Source organism: Vipera ursinii (genome assembly GCF_947247035.1).
Source record: "Vipera ursinii genome assembly, chromosome: 16".
NCBI lineage: Eukaryota > Metazoa > Chordata > Lepidosauria > Squamata > Viperidae > Vipera > Vipera ursinii.
In genome coordinates this window covers 7,056,503-7,081,969 of record NC_139529.1, presented here as the reverse complement: position 1 = coordinate 7,081,969, position 25,467 = coordinate 7,056,503, and the positions used below count along the sequence as shown (strand labels likewise).

Here is a 25,467-nt window from a genome sequence, read left to right as displayed (position 1 = left end):
ACTTCCAGGTTCCCGCACAAAGACTCTTTAACCCGGATCGCTCAAAACAAGCCAGTGATTCGTCTCCTATTAAACCTTTTATGACAACAGAGCCCAAACTTTCCGTGGCTAAACAAAGAAGAGTTTGTTAAGTGAGTTTCGCCCCATTTTATGATTTTTCTTGCCACAGTTGTCAAAGCCATTCACACGACCTTAGTGAATCCGACTTCCCCCCCTTGTCTGTTGCTTGTCAGGTGGTCACAAAAGGGGATCGCGCAACCCCAGGACCCTGCCTAACCGTCGTTAAGTGCGAGGCAGTGGCCGAGCATCTGAATCTTGATTACATGACGACGCAACGATTGTGTGAAAAAGGGTAACAAATCCTTTTTTTCCCAGTGCCGTTGCAACTTCAAATTGTCACTAACTGAATTGTTGTCCGTTAAGCCTTGGAGAATCAAAACGAAACGCACACGCTCTCGGAAGCGCCAGATCATTAAAGGCTTCACCCGAACACCTGCAGTATGTTTCTCTTTAATAGGAATAATCAAAATATATATTACAGTTTCTGGTTCATGGGGGAAAAATTCATTTGGGATTTGTACAGTATACACAGTCTTCCAGAAGGAAAAAAGCAAAAGTATCTCCACTCTTTCCCACAAGCCTTTTTGTTTCTCACTTCCCGTCTTGTGCAACAGACAAATACTAAATGCCCTGTCAAATTTCGTATGGGAAAAAAAAACAACCAACAAACCAGTGAGAGCTGATTAAACAAACAAAAAAAACATTCCAGTTTTTAGTAACCTCTCACGTTTTTAATAAATACTGAGGCTTTGGCCTTCCCCCTCCCTCCCAAAAGGGGAAAAAAATCATCTTTAAATTCAGTAGACAGTCACAGCGTTTTTCTGGAGAATGGGTCCAGTTCGAATCCGTGTGTTGCTGGAGAGGCGGCATTCACACAACCACCGACGGCAGGAGTTTCATTCGCACCATTTGATCGTGATTTTTTTTTTAAAATAAAAAAAAATCCTTTTCGCCTTGGGCTTCCTGCAAACTCTTCCCTGCGGCTGGGGACTTCTTTGTCGTTCCCCCGCCCCCGGTCCCATCCCCATCCCGGAATATTAATGTGAATAAAAGATGGCTGAGAAACATCCGCCTTCTCCACTCCTAGCCCAGTTTACAAATAAAAAAAAATTGTGGGGGTCGTTGTTGTTGTTTTTTATTTGAGAAAAGAAAAACAGGTGAACTAAAAATTATTCCAGGAAAACAAAACCATTTGTCAGTTGAGATTCCCAGTGAAGAAAGAAAGAAAGAAAGAAAGAAAGAAAGAAAGAGAGAGAAAGAAAGGAGAGAGAGAGAGAAAGAAGAAAGAAAGAAAGAAAGAAAGAAAGAAAGAAAGAAAGAAAGAAAGAAAGAAAGAGAAAGAAAGAAAGAAAGAAAGAAAGAAAGGAAGGAAGAAAGAAAAAAAGGAAGAAAGAAAGAGAGAGAGAGAGAGAGAGAGAGAGAGAGAGAGAGAGGCAGGCCTTAGGAGATTCCAGGAATCCTTAAAAATATGGTCCCTTTGGAATCTGGGTGGACACAGTGCTTAGTTCCTAAACAAAAAAGCAGGACCAGGAGGGGAAAATCTTTCGGATACAAAAGAGAGAGAGAGAGAGAGATCCACACTCCGCAGCCCCTTATTAGAATTAGTCGGATTAATACCGTATTTACAGACAGAAAACTAGGCTTCGTTTTCATGACTGCTGCGGGGAGGATCTCTCCGGCCCAGGTGAATACATTCGTGAGGAGCTTCCGCGTGGCAGGAACGTGGCCGCTTGGGGTCATTTCCGTTCGTCAATGGTCTTGATGAATTCCACGGCTGCGGTGAACTGCATCCACCAGTAGGACTCTTCCCCGGTTAAAGAGTTGGCGTAGAAGTTGCTGATGTACTGGAGGGTGGACAAGAGGCAGGGAGGGTTGGCCTGTGGAGAAAATCAGGGGGAGAGACCAGGGGCTTAATAAGGGTAGATTAGATTAGACTGCACGGGTTAAAAATGAAAGTTACTCGCTTGCTCTCAAGCAGGGGCTGTTTCCACCCGGGACGGCATCTGGTTTTTCAGGGACAAGGTGGGAAACGGAGGGAGGGAAGTTCCAGCTGGAAGGAAGGAAGGAAGGAGAGAAAGACGAAGGAGAAAAATATGGAAGAGACAAAGAAAAATTCCAAGAGTAATGAGGGAGGGAGGGAGGACGGCATAAGAAAGAGAAAAGATGCGGAGAGTGAATCTGATGAGGGATGGAGGAGAGGAAGGCAGCTCTTACACAAAGGCTTTCTCCACTTAAATGAGCAAAGGACAAAAATCATAAAGTCCACCTTTGCAGCGGCCGAATGCCCAAAACTCCTCCAGCCATCGATCGAACCAACCAACCCAATTCCAGAAAGCCGTTCGGACTTCGTTTTCGCTTGGCTGCTTTGGGGAAAGCCTGCAGCTTCTCCTCCTGCTCCCTCGCCTTCCCGCAAGGAGGGCGGGCCCTGCTCCCCGCCGCTCCCACAGGCCCCCAAAACCGCAGAGACACCCCATCCTAGGGGCCACTTCCAGCCTCTCCTGACCTTGATGAGGACAAAAACGAGCACCGGGACGAAGTCGTCTGCGCCGGGAACCGAGTCCTCGTTGGCCAAGCTGAGCAGGTTCATGATGGTGGAGCACATCCTCAAGACGCACTGGAGCTTATCTCGGGGGGTCTTGTAGGCGCTGATGGTCCGGATCTCGGCCTGGGCCGAGGGCCAGGGGGCTTCCCGCTGGTAGACCTGTGAGGCCAGGGCAGGGAAACCCTCTTGAGACTTGACGCCATCCCAGCGTCTTCCTTCCCCTGCTGGCCTTCCAGATGTGGGGGACTACAACTCCCAGCGTACTCTGCCTCGGCCAGGCGGGTTGGGGAAGGCTGGGAGCCGGAGTCCCCGGGTCTGAAGGACGACCAAGGCCGAGGACTTTGCAACCAGGAAGGAGGGACCCGGCTGAGAACTTGGGACAAGGTTTACCTCTGGGATCTGAAGGGCTTTGTGATTGGCTGTCACCACTTTCGACAATCTTTGGATGTGGTCGTGAAGAAGCCTAGAAACGAGCCAAGGGTGAGCGGCGTCAGTCGGGTTTCTCCGTTAGTTCTATTCCCCCACCCCCAGCTGTCCCAGACAAAGCTGCACAGTAGTAGTAGTAGTAGTAGTAGTAGTAGTAGTAGTAGTTGGAGAAGGAGGAGGAGGAGGAGGAGGAGGAGGAGAAGAAAGAGGACTGTGGGTCCTTGTTGCTCTCTGAGCTTGGTGCTTTTCTTGCAGACGTTTCATGACCCAACTAGGTAACATCATAAGGGCTAGAAGGGGGGAGGGGGAGGAGGAGGAGGAGGACTGTGGGGTCCTTGTTGCTCTCTGAGTTTGGTGCTTTTTTTATGCCATTTATATCCCGCCCTTCTCCGAAGACTCAGGGCGGCTTACAATCTAAGAAGCACAAATCAATGTGCTTAGCAATAGCCTTCATTCTATGTATATGCCTGCTTATTAGGGCTTTCACACACACACCCCAGCGGCATTATTACAAAGTCAGCTTAATTGCCCCCAACAATCTGGGTCCTCATTTTACCTACCTCGGAAGGATGGAAGGCTGAGTCAACCTTGAGCCTGGTGGGACTCGAACCTGCACTAATGGCAGGCAGCTGGTGTTACTTAAGGAGGCATTAGCCCACTGCTCCACCAAGGCTCCTTTTTCTTGCAGACGTTTCATGACCCAGCTAGGTAACATCCTCAGTGCTGGAAACGTCTTGCAGAAACATCTGCAGGTCAACCAACCAGCCGAGAGAGCGGCAAGGACCCCTCCTATCAACCCTGAGCTGCAAATAGTCTCCTTTACTGGAACTCAGGACGGTAGGTAGGAGGCGGCTCTGCCAAGGGCCGCAAGCCAGAGAGGCCGAGCCAAACTCACTGATCCCGCAGGATGTCCCCGTCCTGATTGGGGTAAAAAGCCAGCTTGAAGAGGCGATTCATGACGCTGCGCTCGATCACCAGCTGAGCATCCTGCAACTGCTCCTCGCTGGCATTCTGCCAGATGACGTCCTGGGCCATGGCCCCGTACAGAAACTGGAGGAAATCTTCCACCTGGGCCGTTTTGTCGTCCGCTGCCGTCAGCTTCTGGAAATCTTTGGGCAAGGAGTCGAGAGGGTTAGCGCAAGCAACGGCCCTTAGACTTATATACCGCTTCACAGGGATTTACGGCCCTCTCTAAGCTGTTTACAGAGTCAGCCTCCTGCCCCCATCATCCCCATCCCTGGAGCCCTTGCTAAGAATAAACCTGATCTTTCAAATGAAAGGGGGTGGGGGTGAGAGAGACAATTTCATCTACTTCTTGGCCCCATCCAATTTTAATTCAATTTTTTTAAAAAAATAAAATAAAATTCAAATCTGATTTCAATCAATCCCGTTTTAATCCTGCCCCCTGGGATTCCCACGGCGGGCTGTCGACCCTCACCCTGAATGAATTCTCTGATCTTGGATTCTTTGCTCTCCAGCAAGAGGCGGACGCAGACGGTGGTGAAGTAGTGGTTGGCCACCTCCTTGTCCCTCAGGACTCGCTGCAGCAGCCGTTCCAGGTGGGCTTGGGTGGTCTGGAGGCCCTGGCGACACCGGGTCAGGTAGGTGAAGTAAGGCGCCCGTTTCCTGAATCAGACAAGACCGCAGGCCTCCCTCAGCCTTTACGCTCAAGAGGTGCTTTTTTTTAGCTGAGGGGCAGGCTGGCCGATCAGCCCCTGCCCCAAATCCATTCCGACAAGCCTGGAAGCACGGGGAAGACTTTACCTGTAATCCTCAGCGATGGAGGCCAGCAATTTCCGGCAAGTCCGGTTGTCAAACCGCCCCACGCAACGCATAGTCTCCTGAAGCTGGGCCATCAGATTCTTGTCCTGCAGGTTGATGGCTTCGGCCAGCTGGATTTTGAGGAAGCAGACGATCTCGTTGTCTGAACGAGAGAGGAAGAAATTAGGAGGAAAGAGGAGGCGGAAAGAAGAAGAGAGAAAAGAGGAGAGGAGAGGAGAGGAGAGGGAAGGAAAGGAAAGGAAGGGGAAGGAAAGGATGAATTGGGTCAAGATGAAGCATCAAACAGCCGTGGGGCATCTTGGGCAGAGCACCCAAACTGCGCAGGGGTGGGTAGATGCGAGCCTTCGCAGGCCTCGCTTTCAAGCTGGAGGGGAAGCGAGGGAGGCCGGGACCCTCAAGGCTTTACCTTCGGGGTCTGTGTGATCGGGAAGGCCGTTCCGTGTGGAATGGGACAACATGGGGAAAGCTACGGAGTCAGCGGAGCAGAGTGCGAGACGCAGCTTCTTCTTCGCATCCCTGCCAAGGACAAAAGATTTACGTGAATGGGGAAGGGGGGAGGGGGTAGCAATTAGCAATTAATCTTAATAGAACAATTAAGAATGACTTGTCTCCAGTAGTTGTGGGTGCTCCAACGCTAGCAGTTTTTAAGAAGTAATCGGACGATTACTTGACCGAGTTGGTATAGGATTTCCTACCAAGGTCCCTTCCAACTCTGTTGTTCTTCATTCTTCCTTCCCCTCCACCCTCTTTATTTCCTTCCTTCCTTCCTTCCTTCCTTCCTTCCTTCCTTCCTCCCTCCTTCTATTCCTTACTTCCTTTCTTCCTCGCTCCCTCTTTCTCTCCTTCCTTCCTTCCTTCCTTCCATCCATCCATCCACGCAGGACTTCAGCATGCCGGAGTATTTTTCTTATTTTTCTTTACCGAGTTCTAACTGGTGAAGGTCTTTTCCCTTCAAATTTTCCCAAGGCTAAAAATGGCACCTCTTTTTATTAGTTTCCATTCATTCCGAGGCGCTTCGAAGCCTGGCAAGACGAAGCGAGAAACCGACAAGGATTCTCGCAGAAGCAGAGAAGTCAACTGCCCAGTCAACTCTCCTCTGCCCGGCCCCGAAGGGTCTGCTTCTCCCCCGGCCCCATGTAATCTTCCCCAGGCTGCGCCTGAGCCCCGCCTGGCCCCCGTCGAAGCACCTGTAGGAGAAAGTGGAGTCTTGAGGCTGAGCTGCTTGGCTGGCCGAATCGGGGAGATCGTCGGCCGACATGTTTTGCAAGGCGTCGTGGATGCTCTCGCTGTCTCCGATGGCTTCTGAAAGAGATTTGAGACGGCAGGCAATTGTGAGCGGCTGGCAGCCCTATTCCCGCGCGCCTGTGGAAGGAACGGCGAGGGGAGACTCACCGGAGCTGTCATAGTTTACAACGGCCCCCTCGCTAGGGCTGGCGCGCTTGATGGCATTCCTGTACTTGTCAAGAATATCCTCAGCCGCCTGGGCTTGGGTGCTCAGCCGAGGACCGGGCTCGTCTGAAAAGCCAAGCCAAACAACAAAATAATCTTTTCAAGGGCCGAAGAATCCCGGGTTGAATTTCCTTCCTGCTCTCTTTGGATCTCAAATTAGGAACCAGGTCAACCCAGCCTGGGGAAAGGAGGTGAGGGTTAAAGATCTAAACGTGACACTGAAATTATATTTCCCCAAAAAAGATGAAAGATATCGGAGAAGGGGAGCCAGAGAGAGAGAGAGGGTGGAGTCAAGAGATGAACCAGCCTGGCATCGTTACATTCCCACAAATGGCCTAAACCCTTAACCCCTCTTTGAATTCCGTTAACTCTTATCTCGCCCCAATGTAACGCTGACCATTAGTTGGCTAGATTCTTGCTGCATAACCACGAGCAGTAAATCAGCTTAACTGGAACTTAACGGGGCGGTCCAGATTCTTTGCGCCTGGCATTAATCTAGTCAACTCTCAGCACTAAACTGGAGCTGGGTAAAAGTGAACAGAATTCGAGACTTAGGCCATTTGTGGGAATGTAACGATTCCAGGCCGATTCCTCCCTTGACTCCACCCCATCTCTTCCTGTCCTTCTCCTGTAGGTGGTGACATTTTAGAATGGATCTTGGTTCTGCTGATCCTGAGAATCAGTTAAGAGAATATGTAATACGCAGGTGGAAGAATGGAGTGCTTTAGGGTGGATTCAAGATATGTTTTTTTGCTGATCTCGGAAGCGTCCTTATGCTGCAGGAGTCAGGATACTCCTACGTGACCCACCCACTTTACGAGAATTACGACCTGCCACAATGGGTAGGCTCGTGTAAACTGCTAGTAGGTTAGCAAGAACAGGCTCAAAGAACAGAAACACCCACAAACCTTGAAGGGAAGGAAATCGATCTAGGATGAAGTCATCCTTCTCCTTGTCTTGTTTTTCTTTCTTTCTAAACGGAATCGGAGCTGGGAGGCAAGCAAGGATAAAAGAAGTCACGCCGAGTAATATTTTAATTTTCAATGAGATCGCTTTCTACGTGATGCAAGGAAGAAGGAGAAACCGTTGTCCTAAAAACTCATTTTAACCTTTTGTATTAAGCATCTGGTTCTTCTTCGGGGGGAAAAAAAACATTTGGGGAGAAGACTGCTAAGCTAAGAGGTCTGGGGCCGCACCATCATTTTCTTGCTTTACGAGATTGTCTTTGGGAGGATTTCCCCCACACACACACCGACCAAAATGCTTCTATTTTATGTCCTCCAAAGTCGCTGTCCTGTGGTGAATTCTCGCAGGCCTTCCAAGGCCCCTGGAAACTATTTTTAAATCAGAAGTTGGTTACGCCCCACAACCAGGGAGTTAGTTTTGAACCTACGTCATAATGAGGAACGAATGTGCCCGTTTATGGAAAATAAAACCGTTACACAACGTTCTAAATTTCACTGCTTTTACAGTTGGCTGGACTTGGCTTTTATCACCGATTGGCTTTTATCGCTTCGGTTTGCTTGTACAGTTCCAATTCTTAATCTGGCAAGTTGACGGTTCTCTCTCTCTCTCTCTGTTAAAAAAAAGGAAAGTAAAGGAACTATTAAAAAAAAGTAAATGCTTTACCTTTGGGCATGGCTGAAACGAAGCGTTTCCTCCACCAGGGTCTGTTTCGGTCGGACTTCTCATCATCGCTGTCTTTTCGGTCTTCCATCTATGGGAAAAATTAGGCTCAGCTGGATTCGGGCTGATTGTGAAAACAGAAGTAGGGGCTAGATAGCACAATGCCAAGAGATTCACACATACTTGCATACTGTTAGAAAGCTGGCAAGCAAGCAAGGAGAGAGGGAGGGAAGGAAGGAAGGAAGGAAGGAAGGAAGGAAGGAAGGAAGGAAGGAAGGAAGGAAGGAAAGAAAAAGCAGCAGGAGGTAGGGAGGGAAGGAAGGAAGGAAGGAAGGAAGGAAAGAGAAAGCAGCAGGAGGGAGGGAGGGAGGGAGGGAGGGAAGGAAGGAAGGAAGGAAGGAAGGAAGAACAGAAGGAAGGACGGACGGAAGGAAGGAAGGAAGGAAAAGAGAAAGGAGGGAAAGAGAAAGCAGCAGGAGTTAGGGAGGGAAGGAAGGAAGGAAGGAGAAAGGGAAGGAGGCAGGGGGGTGGGAGGGAAGGAAGGAAGGAAGGAAGGAAGGAAGGAAGGAAGGAAGGAAGGAAAGAAGGAAGGACAGATCCCTACCTCTCCCCTGCAGGAATCTTTGCTCGGAGATGAAGATGAAGACTGCGGTCCGGTAACCATCGGCACCCCTCCGACGTTGCTCCCGGACCCCAAAAGGTCCCGTTCCTCAGTCCCCGCTCGCCTGTTCCAGCCGGGATCGCTCATGGGCCTCCGGGAGGACGAGACGATATCGGAACTCCGGCTCCGCACGAGCCTCTCGGGGTAGGTGTAACGCTGCTTGAAGGCCTCCGAGTCGAACAGCATGGCCGTGTGGGAGGAGAAGCTGGGTAGCCTGGCCTCGCTGCCGCCCAGGGCCCCTTCCAAGATGGGGGGATCCGGTGGCGGGTGAGACGGCCGGGCGTAGTGGACTTTGGGCCTGACCACTGCAGGGGAAAAGGCCGTGGGTGCAGGAAGGTGGCAGCGGGGCTCGGGGAAGAGAGAGGCGAGGCCAAGGAGCAGCTGACGAGGGCTTCCCGCAGGGGAGAGGTTACCTTCGTGAGAAACCAAGGGGTCAAACATGGCGAGAAGGGAATCCGCCTGGCAAGGAGGAGAGCTCAGGTGGCTGGCGCCTGAAATGCGAAGATCGGAGCAAATTGGGAAACGATCGGCCAAACGCTGCCGGCCAGTCTCCAAAGGCACGGAGCCCACTTTAACAGAACAACAGAGGGACCCTGGAGGTCTTCTAGTCCAACCCCGTGCTCAGGCAGGAGACCCTCTATCATTCCGGACAAATGGATGTCCAGCCTCCTCTTTAAAAAAACCTCCAGTGATGGAGCACCCGCAACTTCTGGAGGCAAGGAGTTCCACTGGCTTATTTGTTCTAACCATCCAAACATTTCTCCTTAGTTCTAGGTTGCTTCTCTCCTTGATTAGTTTCCATTGGCTTGAAATGGTACAGGGTCTCCTGCCTGAGCAGGGGGTTGGACTAGAAGACCTCCAAGCTCCCTTCCAACGCTGGGGGGGGGGGGTTAACTCTCTTATTTTCTTACCGTGCACCGTTTCGTCCATGTCTGGGCTGGTGACTGAATCTTTCCCACCAAAGTCGGAGCTGCATTCGGATCGGAGGTCCTCTATCTTGTTCGGGATGTCTTCGGACGTTGCGCTAATACCTTTCAAGGACGACACGGAGTTCTCGTGAGCTTGAAGCGCAAAACTAAAGGGCAGAATTACAGCCTGCCCAATCAACAGATCCTCCGGAGGACGTGATGTAAATTCTAAATTCCCCAGTTCTAAAGCACTAAAGAAGAACTGGGGAAGCTTCTTGGGCGAGAAGCGAAACCACCTCTTCAAGGAAAGTCCAAAGGCCTCGTGAAAAAGCACCTTCGGGACAGCCATGACCTGGATGAAGGAGAATCTCCATAGACATCTAAAGCGTGGACTTCAATTCCCACCAGAGTGCGACTGCTGCTTAGAATTCTGGGAATTGAAGTCTCCCAGAAGGGAGAAACGGCTAGCCTACTCAGCATAAGGTACCAGATCGGGCTCCAGATGCCCAGATATATATATTTCTGCTTTGCTGCTTCCTCTATGAGAGTCAGGCACGCTGGGCTTAATGAGTAACTTGATCCCTGTTAAGGAATCTCTTGTTCTTCCGGGGAAAGGGGAGGGGCTTTCTCACCTGATACGACACTCAGGCCAGGTGTGCTGGGCCGGGAACTGACTTCTCTTACGTCAGTGTCATCGGAGGCACTTCCCACCCCGGAGCAACTCTCCAATTCCTGCAGTCTTTCTTCCTGCTTCAGGTCTGGAGCGTCTAAAGAGGAGAGAAAGAATCAAGATTCACCATACGTGCAGTCCTCAACGTACGACCCTTGATTTCAAAGTTACGATGCTGCCGAATCGAGGGACTTACAGTAGCCCTCGGGCATACGACCAAGACAGCGTTCCCCATGGTCCCGCGGTCTAAATTTGGGCGCTTGGCAACCAGCCTGTATTATGACAGTCGCAGAGTCCTGGTGTTTTTGTGATCACCCATTTGCATTGGAGGGCAGAATTAAACTGTCTTTACCCCACCCACCCACCCGACACCTTCCAGGTTCACCCCAAAGAAGGTGGAGCCACCCAGCCTCTCTTTGCATAGACACTTTTAAGGTGGCAATAGGGAAGTTGCTAAAGGAAGATGGAGAGATGGATATAAGGAAATATGGACAGAGGAGAATATCTGTCGCCCGGGGTTGAACTGTGGGGTCCTCGGTGCTCTCTGAGCTTGGGGGTTTTCTTGCAGACGTTTCACGACCTAACTAGGGAATATCATCAGTGCTAGAAGGGAGTGGGGTTTGTGGAGAGCAGGAGGAGGACGACTGTGGAGTCCTCGCTGATTTCTGAGCTGGGTGGTTTTCTTTGCAGACGTTTCACGACCCAACTAGGCAACATCATCCGTGCAAGCCACGCTCGGTAGCGCTGACGATCTTAGCTAGTTGGGTCTTGAAATGTCTGCCAGAAAAACCACCATGTTCAGGGAGCAACCAGAACGCGTAGGTTAAATGCGGCTATGTTGAGTTAAAGTCCTGAACGGACCCAGACTTCCAGGCACAAAGGAGACGCTGCCGGGTGGGTGAACTACAGAACCAAACGCAGGACACCGGTGAGAGGTTCGTGTGAACCGAGAGGTTAAAACAAACAAACAAACTTAAGGTCCCTCAAGTGATGGGAGAACTTCCAGAGTGAAAAGAGAAGGAACTGTGACAGGTTACGGAAGGCAGACCAAAGGGAACCCCGCCTTCCCCTTTCAATCATTCAACCTCTCCACCCTTCGCACGCTGGAAGAGAAGGTTACCGACTGGGGATCCTTCACCTGAGTCACTCGGAAGGACTTCAATGCTCCAAGCTTCGCTGGTGGTCTCTGAGATGGTGGAGCCCGTGCAGGGATCAAACAGCACCGATCCGGAACCGGGCAAACATAGCAGGCTGCCCAAGACGTTTTCTGCTGCAGCCCCTGGGGGGGAGGGACACAGATGCCACCGTGAACAGGTCACAAGGTCCAAAGCGGAGCGGCCTGCCTGCCTGCCTGCCTTCCAGAAAGATCTCAGTTTATAGCTTGGAGCATTTGCCTTTACAGGCGTTACAATTAAGGCCTATTTATGGATCCACCAGCTTGGGTGACCCTTTGTGGAATTCACCGTTCCTTGTGGCCAATCTTCTCTATCGGGTCTGTGTTATATAAAAGAAGGCTTTTTTTTCTTTTCTTTTTTTAAAGAAGGCGCCTCTTTGGGTGTCCCGCCAGGAAGCCTTTTTTTTTTCAGCAAAGAAATGGCCAAACTGGTGGACTTATGATAAAAATCGTAGCTTTTGATTTTGGTGACCCTAACCCTCAAAGTCTAAGGGAGAGTCGGAATCAGGAGGACTCGGCTGCCACGGGTTTGCTTATTTACAACTGAAAGAGAAGGTCTGAATTAGATAAAAAGGGGTTGGGGTTTTTTTTATTAAAAACGGGGCATGTAGATTTGCCTACTTTTGGGATGCCAGTTATGTATCGAGACGACTTTCACCTCCTTGCTCAACAGCCTCGAAATAGGTTACCTGTGATCTCCTGCATACGGTCTTCATCGATGTTGGGGTCGAAGTCGCTTCCCAGCACGTCCGTGCTCCAGGTCTCGCTCACCGTTTCCGAGATGTCCCGGTCTTCGGTCAAGCCCATCATGTCGCGGATCTCAAATTTACGGAGTTTATCGTCCAGATTGTCTTGGGTGGTGGCTGTTTGCAAAAAAAACCCAAACGAACAAAAAAAGAGGGCGCTTTGACCGAAAAGCTTTGTTTCTCGGCCGAGACAGCCAGCATTGCCGATGACATTTAATCCTGGTTATCTGGACAGCATGGCTACACCCCAAAGGCGCACAGAATGCCGTTACATTCCCACCGAAGTGGCAGCTATTGATCTACTCGCAGCTGCATGCTTTCAAACTGCCAGGTTTGAAAGCGGGAAGCGGGAGCAAGGAACGGGAGCTCACCCCTTCGCAAAGCGCTCGGATCTCGAACCTGGCAAGCTCAGCATCTTTAACCCCCGAGCCATTAAAAAAAAAAACACACCACCTCTTGGGGATATTTCTGCCAGATCACCCTGCAGGTCGCTCCTCACCTTGTTCGCGCTCCAGAAGCTGCAAGGCCTCAACCCCGTTATTCCCTGACGGTCCGGCCCCCGATTCGGAAACGGATTCCCCTTCTAAATCCAGCGAGGACACCGAATTGGAGCGATTAGAAGGGCCTGTTGGGAAACGAAAGAAAAAAACAACAAAACACACCAATTAACACACCGGCCCTCAGCAAACACACCCGATGCTCCGTAAATGCAACAGAAGGAAGCCAAGGCGGAACAAAAAAAAAAAAACGTAAAGAAGGGGAAAAAAAGGGCTAAACGCGCAAAACAAAAAAACGGGGTTTTGCGACGGCGGGTCAGAGACAGCAATGCGCGGAAGCTCCGTTTAAACGCGGTTCTGACGGACAAGGAAGAAAAGTGAGCCCTTCACCTTCGGATATGCCTTCCAGATTATCACTGCAGAGGGAAAACCGCAGGGTTTTATCAGGTTTACCGTGGAGTTTGGAATCATCCACCGGAACGTCGCCTGGACCCCCATCAGCCAGCTGCATGTTTAAAACCTGGGAAGGAAGCAGCGAGAAAGGGAGAGTTGAAACGTAGACACAGAGCCGCCTTCCTCTCCCAACTGGCCCCTGGGAAGCATTCTTGCAGGCTTCAGCAGCCGCCTTCGGCCCAGGAGCTGGGTACTCTCTTGCTGCCCTGCCTGGAAGTAGGAGGAACGTGGCCAATGAATATTATGTGATCAAGTGACTTGGGCAGTATTAAGCCACGCGATGAGAAATTACAAAGCCGCTTCTGGAGGAAAAAAACAATACACATCACTCTGAAGAGAGAGAGAGACAGAGACAGAGACACACACACACACACAGACACACACACACACACACACAGAGAGACAGAGACAGAGAGACAGAGACACACAGAGACAGACAGACACACAGAGAGACAGAGACAGAGACAGACACACACACACAGACAGACAGAGAGACAGAGACAGACACACACACACACAGAGACAGACACACACACACACACACACACAAAGACACAGACAGAGACACACACACACAGAGAGAGAGACAGACACAGACACAGACACACACACACACAGAGAGAGAGAGAGAGAGGGGGGGGAGGGAGGGAGGGAGGGAGGGAGGGAAGGAGGGAGAGAGAGAGAGAGAGAGAGAGAGAGAGAGAGAGAGAGAGAGAGAGAGAGAGAGACTATTGGGGTCTGAATTGCTTGAATAGGCACCTATTTCACTTTGCTTAAGTACCTCATTTTCTGACATCATTCCAGGCGTGATTTGGGGACCTGTTCCAAGAGAAATGACCAAAACTTCTTCAGGCTGGACTTCCTGGATGGTCTCTTGGGAGACCCCCTCGTAATCTGGATGTTGGTCCACCTGGATATTGGAACGGCTCCTGCTGCGAGTGGCTGGAACAACGAGAAATAAGGTTACTACGCCTCAGGAGGGAATTCCTTACTACAAGCTTGACAGGCTTTAAAATGCAGAAAGGTCCAAGGATCTGGAGGACTACCTCGCCTTCTCCAGAACACAATATTTTAAAGAACAGATTGTCTGAATTCTCACGTGGCAGTAACCCCCTAGCCATGAAAGCCGGCTGGGTGACTTTGGGCCAGTCGCCAGGTGACGGCGAGTTCTAGTCCCGCCTTAGGAACGAAAGCCACCTGGGTGACATTGGTCCAGTCTCTCTCGGCCCAACCAACCTCACAAGATTTGTTGTTTGGGGGGAAAATAAGATGAGGGCAGTGTGTTGGATACGCGATCATAAAGGCAGGACAAGAAAATAAAAATAAATAAAGCAAAGCCGTCCGGCCACAGCTGCTTCTTAACACGCGTGCAGAGAGATCAGCTTCGCAGACACCCTAACAGAAACAGGAAGAAGCAAAGAGATCCACTACCCACCAAAAGGGGTTACGAGATTTATATGAGCTGTGAGGTTGGTAGCAGACGTATCCCAGGCAGTGATGGTTGCCAATTGTTGTCCTGGATTGGCCGCATTAAGAGAGAAACGAAAGAAAAATTGTTGGGAGGGAGGGGAAAAAACCCAGCCCAAAACAGATCAGTTGTCAATTACAAACGTATTATCAATTGCACGGAGCAACAGGCAGCCAGGAAGCATCCAAAGGAAAACATCTAAAAACAAAGCTGGCCAATCAGATTTGTAAACACAGGTAAGTCCTCAACTTACCACAGTTCACTCAGCAGCCCTTCCTAGTTACAACGGCACTGAAAAAAGTGACCTATGTCCGTTTTTCACACACGCGACCGTCGCAGCATCCCCCTGGTCGTGTGATCAAAAGCCAGAGGCTTGGCAACTGACTCGTATTTATGACGATCGCGGGTCTCCCTGGGTCACATGATCCCCTTTGGCGACATTCCGACGTGGTTCGTCAGCCAAGGACTTCCTGCATTTTGCCCACCCGGCTGGCCAGTCTCAGGCTTACCTATAGCCAGTCGATTTTTTTTGCTGGCGGGAGTCGTTGCAGGCGAGAGTTGCGGGGTGTTATAAGGCGTCAGCTCCAGGCTCCCACTTTTCCCCGCCTTGTTCTGGGGTAGATTTAAGAGCAGGTTCTCCAAAGCCACTCGATCTTCCTTGAGCTGATCGCCAGACATAACATTCCGCATGAAGCTAACCTGAAAAGCAAGAGCGTGGTTAAAAGAATGATGATAATAACAATAATAATAATTGGCCATCAGCGGGCCCGTAGAGGTGAATAACATCTACATGGCGCTCGAGAGAGAGAGACGATCGAAAAGCCTAAAAGGAAACAAAAGAGCAAAGTGCCTGCTCACCAGTCATCTAACACCCGGAGGAACAAAGGTTAGCATCATGATCAAAACTAGACCCACAATCAAGTAAACAACACCCCAATCGAGGAACGATCAGTGCAGAGAAGCAAGCTAGCGTTAAACAGCAGCCCAGTCAAGGAAGGCCAGTCAAGACCACTCCCACCAACACTGACAGACAAGCCACTAGTAGAGGGGTCTTCAAACTTGGCCCTCTTATGACCTGTGGACTTCAACTCCCAGCATGCCTAGCTGAGGAATTCTGGGAGTCGAAGTCCACAAGTCATAAAAGGGCCACGTTTGAAGAGCCCTGCACCAGTATATAAACAGGGGGACAATCCCGCTCCCTTGTAGCACACTGATGACGTTAGCTAGTTTGGTCATGCAACATCTCCAAGGAAACGCCCAAGCTTGGAAAGCACCAAGGACCTCCCCCCCCCCAAAAAAGTCAGAAAACAGATAAAACATCGGAACGTCACTGCCTTAGATTCTTCGGCACTTACCAGTGTGGTAAGTTGGCTATAGGTCATATAAACCACGGTTCGACTCAGCCCTTCCAGGAGATTGACCGAAGACATAGGAGGGGTTTCTACCGCCCGGCCACCGATGACGACATCCAGGAACGAAGCCACACAGCCCTAGAATGGTGCGTAAGCCATGTCGATCAGAAATTTTAACGAAGATCTCTCTGCGCTGCTGATGCTTTACCCACACGGCCTGGTTTAATATGCCAAGTCAAATTAGGGCTCAACTGGGTTTTGCTGTGTGAACAAAGCGCGGGGAATCCAAGGCTCTTTTGTTTAGCACGTTCTGCAAACCTCAATAATTATTTTGTTATTTATTAAATTTGTACGGCACCCATCCCACCGTCAAGGGACTCTGGGCGCCTTACAACCCTCTAAAAGCGTAACACACAACTCTTAAGAACACGGAACTCGTTCAACATTAAGAACGTTAATTAAGAATTAACAGTTTATGCCACAGAGAAATCAAGCCAGCCCTCTTTTGGGGGTGGGTGGGGTGACTCTAAATGTTTATGGCTTAAAGAACTGCTGGCCACTTCAAACACAACAGCTAAACGGCTTCTCAGGAGGGCGAAACGTCAACAGCAACCTCAACTGCCTGAAGATGAAAGCGTAAAAGATCGCCTTGATTTTTACCTTGTCAAATTTCCCCAGGCTGGCCTTGGTGCGGGGATCTCCGTCTTCAGAGCCAATCATAGCCAGTTGCTGCAGAAGCCTCCCGACCTACAACAGAGACCCCACTGAAAACCTTTTTTCCATTGGCTTGTCCATCAGGCCTACAAGAAAAGCCTCAAAGTATTTAGATTAGATTAGATTAGATTAGATTAGATTAGATTAGATTAGATTAGATTAGATTAGATAGATAGATAGATAGATAGATAGATAGATAGATAGATAGATAGAAGATAGATAGATAGATGATAGATAGAAGATAGATAGATAGATAGATAGATAGATAGATAGATAGATAGATAGATAGTAGATAGATAGATAGAAGATAGATAGATAGATAGATAGATAGATAGATAGATAGAAGATAGATAGATGATAGATAGAAGATAGATAGATAGATAGATAGATAGATAGATAGAAGATAGATAGATAGATAGAAGATAGATAGATAGATAGATAGATAGATAGATAGATAGATAGATAGATAGAAGATAGATAGATGATAGATAGATAGAAGATAGATAGATAGATAGATAGATAGATAGATAGATAGATAGATAGATAGATAGATGATAGATAGATAGATAGATAGATAGATAGATAGATAGGCAGGCAGGCAGGCAGGCATAGAGAGATAGATAGACAGATAGATTAAAAAGGGAGAATTTACTTTTTCTTTTCTTTTAGCACCAAGCCAGGGTGAATCCTACATGTTAAATTTAATTGATCACTTTTTCCTCTTTTTTGTATACTATTTTTTCCTATTTTGATGTTTTTAGGGTTGAATATATGGGAGGGAGGGAGGGAAGATGGGAAAAGGGAGGGGAGGGAGGGAAGCAAAGAAGGAAGGGAGGGAGGGAGGGAGGGAGGGATACCGTACCTGCATCAGATTAAACCTTGCCACTTCGTTGATCGGCGCATCCGAAATAATCCCATACTGTTCCGGGTTGACCACCGCCGGGCAAATGAAGCAGGCCAAGAGCAGGTCCGTGCACATGGCCCTCACTTCCCCCACCTCCAGCCGCTCCACGCAGGAGAGCGTCTTGTACATCTGGGACATGATCCAGCGCAAGCTGTGCGGGAAGCAGTAGGTGTTCTGCTTGAGGTAGCCGATGAACTTGTTGACCAGGGCCACCAGCTTGGCCTCGTTGGAGTCCACCATCTCCTGAACTTTCTGCTGGAATCTCTCGGAGCCCTTTTCCCCAAAGAGCTTCTCTTGCTGGGCGGGCGAGAAGCGCTCGGTCAGCTTGTGGGGGTCGGTCTCCAGGTGGTCCTCATCCTCCACCAGCAGCTGCATGATGGGCTCGTGCAAGGTGGCCGTCAGGAAGAGCTTGGCGGAGAAGAGGCCCTCGGAGAAGAGCTTGAAGAGGATGCTGAAGGCGCAGGTGCCTCTCCTCAAGAGCCGCCGAGGGTTGTCACTCTCCTTCAGCTCAAACTCGACCAGGTAGCGCAAGACCTGGAGAAGGAAGTTCTCGTCTTCCGGCATGATGCAGTTGCCGTAGATGGAGGTGAAGACCGTGTGGATGACATTCTGGATGTTCTCCTGGTTGAACTTCTCGCCGGCCACCAGGCAGGACGCAATGAGACGGGGGTTCTCGCGCAACCGGTTGAGGAATTCCCCGTAGGCCGTCTCTTGGAAGCCCAGCTGTTTGTAGCCGTCCACAAACTGCGTGTCCTCCAACACTTTGGCGTGCTGGCAGCATTCAGCTGGGGAGGCATCCGCACTGAAACGAGAGGAGGAACAGTTGGAGAAAATTCCTTACAAGTCCTAGGCACGAAGGAGGCAGGCCGCCACATGAGCGGCCTCTTAGAAACACACTCAAAAGTTACAACAAGCTTTTCCAAAAGAACTTTCGACCCGGTTCTGAAGTTCCAAAGGCTGCCCTGTCCGAATCCCCATGATCACGTGACCTTTGGCTGGCAACTGGCCAGCATTTAGGCCTGTTTGCTGCATCCTGAAGTCAAGTGACCATGTTTTACGAATAGAGATAGATAGGATAGATAAGATATAGATAGATATGATAGATGGATATGATAGATGGAAGAAGGGATGGATAGATGGATAGACAGACATATAGATAGATGGATAGGATGGATAGATAGGATGGATGGATGATGGATATAATTTTGTTGGTTGTAACTTTGAACAGTCATTAAATGAACTCGAAGACTCTATGCTTCTTTCTATAATCTCCACCACGCTTAACGATTTAAATCGTATTCAAGCCTGCCCAAAGAAAGCCAGGCTGCTTGGCAGATTTGAAAGGTCACAAATCAAGAGGCCGAAATAATCTATTTCTTGGGTTGTTGTTTTTTTTTAAAAAAAAAAAAATTACCCGCCATTCTTTCCGAGGAGGAAAGGTGAAAGCTTGGAGGAGGCCTTACCTGGTGATGATCAAGCGGTCCAAGTTGATCCTCTGCTGCTTGGAGATCCAAGCCGTGTGGTAAAGCTTCTCGGCCGTCTTCAGCACCTCGGCGTTCAGCCGCTGGATCAGCTGCTTTTCGGAGTTCACGTAGAGCCGCTCCTGTTTGAGGTGGTGGGCCAAAATATGCATGTCCAATTTGACCATCTTCAAAAGAGGGGGCAGCCACCGAAGAACTCAGCCAAGCTCCCTGCCAGGGGGAAAATGGGAAGGGGTCAGCTGCTCTTCCACCTTGGAGATAAAACTTAGGAGGCTTTCTCTGTGGGCCTTCCAGTCCCCGTCTTGTCTAACAGGTGAGGAGGGGGGGGGGAGAGAGAGAGAGAGAGAGAGAGAGAGAGGGAGGGAGGGAGGGAGGAGTGAGAGACCTAGTCATCCCAGCTGGCTTTCAAGACTAACTTGGGACTAGAACTCACCATCTCCTGGCGATTGGCTCATGGTCACCCAGCCAACTTTCATGGCTAAGGCAGGACTTGAACTCACACTCTCCCACTTTCTAGCCCGGTGCCTTAATCACTAAACCAAACTGTAAACGGTACTTACTCTACAGCCCTGCCAGCTCCTGAATTTCTAAATTCATTCCTCGAAATGGATGTCTAATGTTATTGCCTAATCACGTTCTCCTTTGCCCGAGAAACCTTATATTGCATCAACGGGAAAAGAGCGTTCCTATGAGGCTGTCCATCAATCTATCCTCCACATTCAGGTTTTTCTGGGGCCACAGAAAGCAAGTTCCTGAGGTTTGAACGCTTCCCGTTTCAAGGCCTCTCGCATGGGAGCCACTGGCTGAAAGCAAACTCTTTTGTTTTACTTCAGACATCAGACTAGTCCCTGATAAGCTTTAGGGGGAAAAAAGCTTTGTGCGAACTTTGGTCGACGTTCTGTGTCGCAAGAGCAGAAGCGTGCCAAAAGTGTGGGGATTTTTATTTTTATTTTATTTATTTTTTTTAAAAAAAGAGGTCCTGATGTTTCACAAAGGAGGCACTTTAATCAAAAGAAAGCCGTTCTGCATTTTAACGGTAACATAATCTCAGAAACAGGCCACGTTGTGGGGATGGTAAGAGGGGGGGAAAGGAAGAAAGGAAAACAGCGTCTTGTTCATTCATCCAACATGAGAGAGAGAGAGAGAGAGAGAGAGAGAGGAGGAAAAGGGCAGGGCGAAAAATATTGTCTTTATGTATGGAGACATTGATAGAGCTTCCCTCCAAGGCTCTCGTTCGAAGGGACTTCCAAGTGTGACAGCTACCGCTGGCTTATAAATTGAACATTCAACGACGTTAAAGAGACAGAGACAGACTGCGCAAGGGACAATTTCCCCTTGAAATGCAACCTTTGAATACAGCTTACGGAAAGAAAAAAACAACAACTTTTTCAACCAACAGAGGAGTCCCTAATGTTGCCCAGGATTAAGGAATTCCACACAACTGGGGCGGCCCACTCAAAAGGCCCCGTTTCTCACCAGTCCCTTTCTCACGTCTAACTCCAGGTGAGGCTCTGTTTTCAGGCAAGAGGCAGGTTGGAAATCAGCCACCTGGTCCAGGCATCATGAGGTGGGCTGCGCAGAGTAAATCTGACAAATGGTCAGTTCGCTCTGGGCAGCAGCCCACCACGACGCAAAACAAGGCGTCTGATGTTCCAGGGGTTTAATTTTGCACCTTTCCGGTCCCAGGTTGCCCAAGGTCATTTAAAAAAAATATATTAAGGACTACGCTCGACTTCACCTTGAAAAAAAGCCACTTTTCAACCAGAGCTCCCCATCTAGAACATTTTTCCAAGTACAGGTAGTCCTCAGTTTACGACCACAACTGAGCCCACCATTTCTGTGGCTAAGCAAGACATTTGGTTAAGGGAGTTTCGCCCCATTTTACGACCTTCCTCGCCGCAGCTCTTAACAGCACCGCCGCCGTGGTTAAGTTGGTGAGACGGGCTTGTTAAATGGACCTGGCTTCCCCACGTGACTTTGCTTGTCAGAAGGGCGCCAAAGGGGATCACGTGACCCCCCCAAGAGGATACTGCAACCGTCGTAGGTACATGCCAGTTGCCAAGCCTCTGAATTTTGATCACGTGACCACGGGAATGCTGGCAATGGGCATTAAGTCTGAAAAAATGGCCACGCACACGTCCCTTAAGAAAAAAGATCAGTTCTACTTCCACTTTTTCCCAGCAAATTAAAAAAAAACCATTAAAAAAACCCCCACAAACTTTTATAGCCAAACCACCAGGAAGACTGTGGTTAAAGGTTTGGAATTTTTTTAATGAAGCTGGTTTGAGTTTGCAGTGGTAATATTTTACTTCCTCTTCATACCAGATTTTCAAGTTTGCAACGGCATCAATTTATCATTTATAACTTGAATCCAGAAATTCTTCAAATCTAAATCCCATTTATCCAACACAGTGCTAGGCTGCATTAAAAGAGGGGAAGACTCAAGGAAAGCCACACTTGGAATAACTGCATCCAGTTTGGGTCACCACGATGCAAAAAAAGATGTTGAGACTCTAGAAAGAGTGCAGAGAAGAGCAAGGAAGATGATTACAGGTCTGGAGGCTAAAACATACGGAGGACGGTTGCTGGAATTGGGTGTGTCTAGTTTAATGAAGAGAAGGACGAGGGGAGACCTGATAGCAGCCTTCCAATATCACAAAGAAGAGGGAGCCAAGCTATTCTCCAAAGCCCCCGAAGGCAGGACAAGAAGCAACGGATGGAAACTAGTCAAGGAGAGAAGCAACCTGGAACTAAGGAGAAACTTCCTAACAGTGAGGACAATTAACCAGTGGAACCACCTGCCTCCAGAAGCGGTGAATGCTCCAACGCTGGAAGTTTTTAAGAAGAGACTGGACAGCCATTTGTCTGAAATGGTATAGGATTTCCTGCCTGACTGGTGGATTGGACTAGATGACCTCCAAGGTCCCTTCCAACTTTATCATTACCTATTATTATTATCCTCTACTGTTGGCCATGCTAAATGGGGCTAATGGGTTCTGGGGTCCACCTCCAGTGGAAGGTCCCGCAGCCCTTTCTCACTTCAGTGCTTCGTTTTCCCAGCTTAAAAAGCTTCAAGTGTAAAATGTGAATCAGATTGGCCAAAAAAAACCCCTAACCCACACCTATTTTTTTAACAATAAATGAAAAAGCAGGTGGCCAAGAGAATAGTCAAAATAAAAAATAAAAAGGGGTTGCAGTAGAGAACTAATGTTTGTAGTAAATGTTCCCAGTTTAAACATTTATCTTTATTTTTCTTATTATTTTACATTTTGTTTTCTTCTCCCCCCCCCCCCGATTCATTTTATAGTTCTATTATTCTACTTCTGGGTTGTTTAAACTCCCTTTTTATTTCCGCGTTATCATTCATGGTTGCAAGCCACCTCCTAGAGTAACCCCATGGCGAGACAGGCAGCAAATAAATTTAATAATAATAATAATAATAATAATAATAATAATAATAATAATAATGATGATGCTTTATCCTAAGGAGCCAAGTGTGGGCTGGAAATATTCTGGGTTGTCAATGATGCTTAAGCGTGAAAGTGAAAGGGAGGAAGAGGAGTTTGGTCAGAGCAAGAGAGAAACAGAGATTTAAGTTGAGCGCAAAGAGGCAGCAGCTGTGCTAAATTTGGGAAGGAACAGGCGGGTGACAGTGAGCATCAAAGCAAAATGATTTGGGGGGGGCATAAAGGATTTGGGGGTGGCAACAATAATACCCTGAGCTTGGAGGCAACAAAAAGTAGGATGCAAAAATAGAAAGGGTGGGAGTGGGGGAGAATAGAATGCACTAGGCTAGAAACTGGGAGACAGTGAGTTCTAGTCCTGCTTTAGGCATAAAAAGCCAGCTGGGTGACTTTGGGCCAGTCCCTCCAACCCGCCTCACAGGGTTGTTTTTGGGAGGAAAAGAGGAGGAAGGAATATTGGATAGGTGAGAGATAAATATATAAATATCTGCTCAGTCGCCCCCCTCCCCCGGAACCACAAGACAAGTGGCAAATAAATGTAACCATAATGAAAATAAAAGCAAATACAAAATGTGCAGAAAAGCAAGGAGTTGGGGGGAGGGGCAATTAAGTGGGGGGGGAGGAAGGAAGGAAGCCTCTGCAGATGGGAACAGACCAAAGTTTTTTGGGGAGGAGGGAAAAAGGAGAAACTTGACTTTCAGGTGGGAACAGGGAGGGGGGCACCCCAAAATAAGGGGTGGGAGTAAAATATGGGAAAGGAGAAGCAAGAAGAAGCTGGAAGGGGGGGGGGGGAAGTGTCAAAGGAAAATTGAAGAGGGGTAGGGGGAAAAGGGGTGCAAGAGGGGGGTGGCAGCATTAGGAGGAGGAGTGCAAAAGTGGTGGTGGTGGGGCCAGGAAGGACAAACTGGGGGGGGGGGGGCAGAAAAGTCAGTCCTAAAGGCAGGGGGTGGGTGTAAATGAAGGGGGAGGGAAGAGAGACCCCCCCCTCAATGTCAACAGGGGAGGGGGCATGGAGGGGCAGGGGGGCTGGATTGACAGGGGGCTTGGAGAGGAGCGTCCATGCAAAGAGGGGGGCCCGGCAAGACGGAGGGGGGGCTCCGAGGGCGATGCACGAAGCAGGAGGGGGTGTGGGGCTCTGCTGCGCCCCCAGGTCCCACTAGGCCCCGCCACGAGGCCTGGGAGCGGAGCTCGGGGCGCCCCGGCGCCCTCCCCGGACTCCCACTGCCCCGAGGGACCCACCTGGGAGCAGAACCGCCGCCGCCACCCGCCTGCCTCTCGACGCCGCCGCCGCCGCCGCTGCTCCGGACCCGCCGCGGCTACCCCCTCCGCTCCGCAGCCGCTCGCCGACGCCCACACTACGCGTGCGCACCCGCGGGCCGCCGGGAAAGCGAGTTCCGGCGGGCCCAGCCTCTCGCTGGGCGCGCTGCGGAGGCGCCGGGAACTACAGCTCCCGTCGTGCCCCGCGGTGGAGAAGAGGGTTGCAGGTGAGAGGCGCCTGCTTTACCTGGGAAGGTGGGAAAGGGGGGATTGCTGGGGAGGGGGGAGGTTTGCTGGGAAAGCTCGCCGGATGGATGGATGGATGGATGGATGATAGATATAGACAGACAGATGAGATGGATGGATGGATGGATAGATAGATAGATAGATAGATAGATAGATAGATAGATAGATAGATGATAGATAGATAGATAGATAGATAGATAGATAGATAGATAGATGATAGATAGATAGATAGATAGATAGATAGATGGATATAGATTCATATAGTCCCCAGAAATGAAATAGAAATCTGCTATAATAGAGACTTAGACCTCTGTGATCAGATCCGAAAAATAACAGGGAGGCAGAACTGAGATTTAATTTGTAAAGGATGGGAAAGCACGCCTTAAAACTTCAAAGAGAAGCTTGTAAGTTTGCCAAAAAGGTAACTCCCAGTGTAAGTTTGAAAGCTCTTTTCAACCTCCTGAAGCTCAGAGGGTGGTTAGTAAATGGATGCTGGAATCCAGCAGAGTTTTGACATTTAAAATTTCAGTATCTCCTCCAGGGCAAGGAGGTAGATGATTCTGATTTTTCTTTTTTTTAATGTCATGTTGGTAAACAGTGTAAGGAACAAGTCTGGACATATTTGTGCGTGTCCTGTGTGAATGTGGCTCTTGGTATGCAATTGATCAGGTTTAGCCTTCCAACTCTTGTTATTCTAATTCTAAAGCTGAGGACCTAATAAATCGAAATTCATGGAACAATGCAAAATATGCTTTAACTGATTTGATTTGTTGCCTTAAATGAAAAGCACCGATCTATTGTATCTAAGCGTTTCAAATATTCTGTACAGAAAAACACTGTTGGTGGGATCCAGGGCAACTAATCCAACTATATCCCCTGCTCCCTCCCTCCAGTAAAGACCTTCCTTAAGCAATGGGTGACAGTGAACAGAATCTAAGGATGAGTATAAATTATATCAGATTTTTGTTTAGGGGTGCAGTGAGGTGAACTTTGGCAGGAACCTGAAAAAAATCCAATCTCTAATATTTACTCCTGTGGCCTGATCTCTCGATGCTTGCCAAAATATACCAAAATATAGAGGCAATGAAATATAATTGATGCAATATAATTAAGATTGGTACTGTCTCTGGGTGTGAATGTTTCTTCTCCATATTAGAAATAAAGATGCAGAAAGAAAAATGACGCCCACGTGCAAAACATCTTGTTTTACATAGGCCTTCCCTTATGTATAGTTTTATATCAGTTATACAATCTTGGGTTTTTTTTAAAAAAAAAATCTCTTTCTCAAATCGCTTTCTGTCGATTGTGGGTTTCTCGAGAGCCAGCTCAGGAATGTTTTCTGCCCGGCTCATGTCTATTTTTGGAATCCTTTGAGAGTAACACCTTGAATGGCAATTGGCATTTCGGCTAGCAAAGGAGAAAGCATTCTGTTTACAAGCAAACAGAATTTCCCAGACATTCCAAAGCCTATTGGCTTGGTGCCCCATGCCAAAATGAAATATGTCATGATGCAATTAAACAAGCTTGCATTCAGCCAGCTGTTGGGTTAAAACATGCACCTTTGGATCACTTTTTTTTCTTTTAAAA

General features: G+C 48.8%; 1 protein-coding gene and 1 long non-coding RNA gene across 4 annotated transcripts; one reads left to right on the top strand and one right to left on the bottom strand.

Moving 5' to 3' along the window:
* Positions 1 to 494: 494 nt before the first annotated feature.
* Positions 495 to 23,723, bottom strand: GAPVD1 (GTPase activating protein and VPS9 domains 1). Of its 3 annotated transcripts, XM_083375025.1 has the most exons (27): positions 23,617 to 23,723; positions 18,896 to 19,123; positions 17,391 to 18,234; positions 16,475 to 16,561; positions 15,818 to 15,952; positions 14,972 to 15,161; positions 14,430 to 14,510; positions 13,776 to 13,936; positions 12,932 to 13,061; positions 12,544 to 12,669; positions 11,988 to 12,161; positions 11,263 to 11,403; positions 10,087 to 10,221; positions 9,458 to 9,577; positions 8,960 to 9,037; positions 8,490 to 8,851; positions 7,889 to 7,976; positions 7,168 to 7,248; positions 6,203 to 6,325; positions 5,998 to 6,112; positions 5,217 to 5,326; positions 4,793 to 4,952; positions 4,467 to 4,654; positions 3,924 to 4,137; positions 2,993 to 3,065; positions 2,564 to 2,761; positions 495 to 1,937 (listed from the first exon to the last, which is right to left on the bottom strand). In XM_083375025.1, the coding sequence occupies exons 2-27, from the start codon at positions 19,078 to 19,080 to the stop codon at positions 1,797 to 1,799; spliced, it is 4,440 nt and encodes a 1,479-aa protein (XP_083231151.1). In that variant the 5' UTR covers positions 19,081 to 19,123; positions 23,617 to 23,723; the 3' UTR covers positions 495 to 1,796. The 3 variants fall into 3 exon arrangements, with proteins under 3 accessions (XP_083231151.1, XP_083231150.1, XP_083231152.1); XM_083375024.1 differs by lacking the exon at positions 14,430 to 14,510 and having other exon boundaries at positions 8,490 to 9,037; XM_083375026.1 differs by lacking the exon at positions 14,430 to 14,510 and having other exon boundaries at positions 8,490 to 9,037; positions 12,995 to 13,061.
* On the top strand, positions 2,795 to 4,544 carry LOC310647748. Its single transcript, XR_014493929.1, has 3 exons — positions 2,795 to 3,082; positions 3,717 to 3,865; positions 4,507 to 4,544. It is a non-coding gene; the product is annotated as an uncharacterized lncRNA (long non-coding RNA).
* Positions 23,724 to 25,467: the final 1,744 nt, after the last annotated feature.

Bases quoted from the DNA above. Each gene is read 5' to 3' on its own strand.
- GAPVD1 (XM_083375024.1), bottom strand. From the start codon at position 19,080: ATGGTCAAATTGGACATGCATATTTTGGCCCACCACCTCAAACAGGAG. The intron at 13,062-13,775 runs GTACTTAAGCAA...CTTCCTTCCCAG, and splicing joins GAATGATGTCAGAAAATGAG to GTTTTAAACATGCAGCTGGC. The intron at 6,113-6,202 runs GTGAGTCTCCCC...AATCTCTTTCAG, and splicing joins TGTAAACTATGACAGCTCCG to AAGCCATCGGAGACAGCGAG.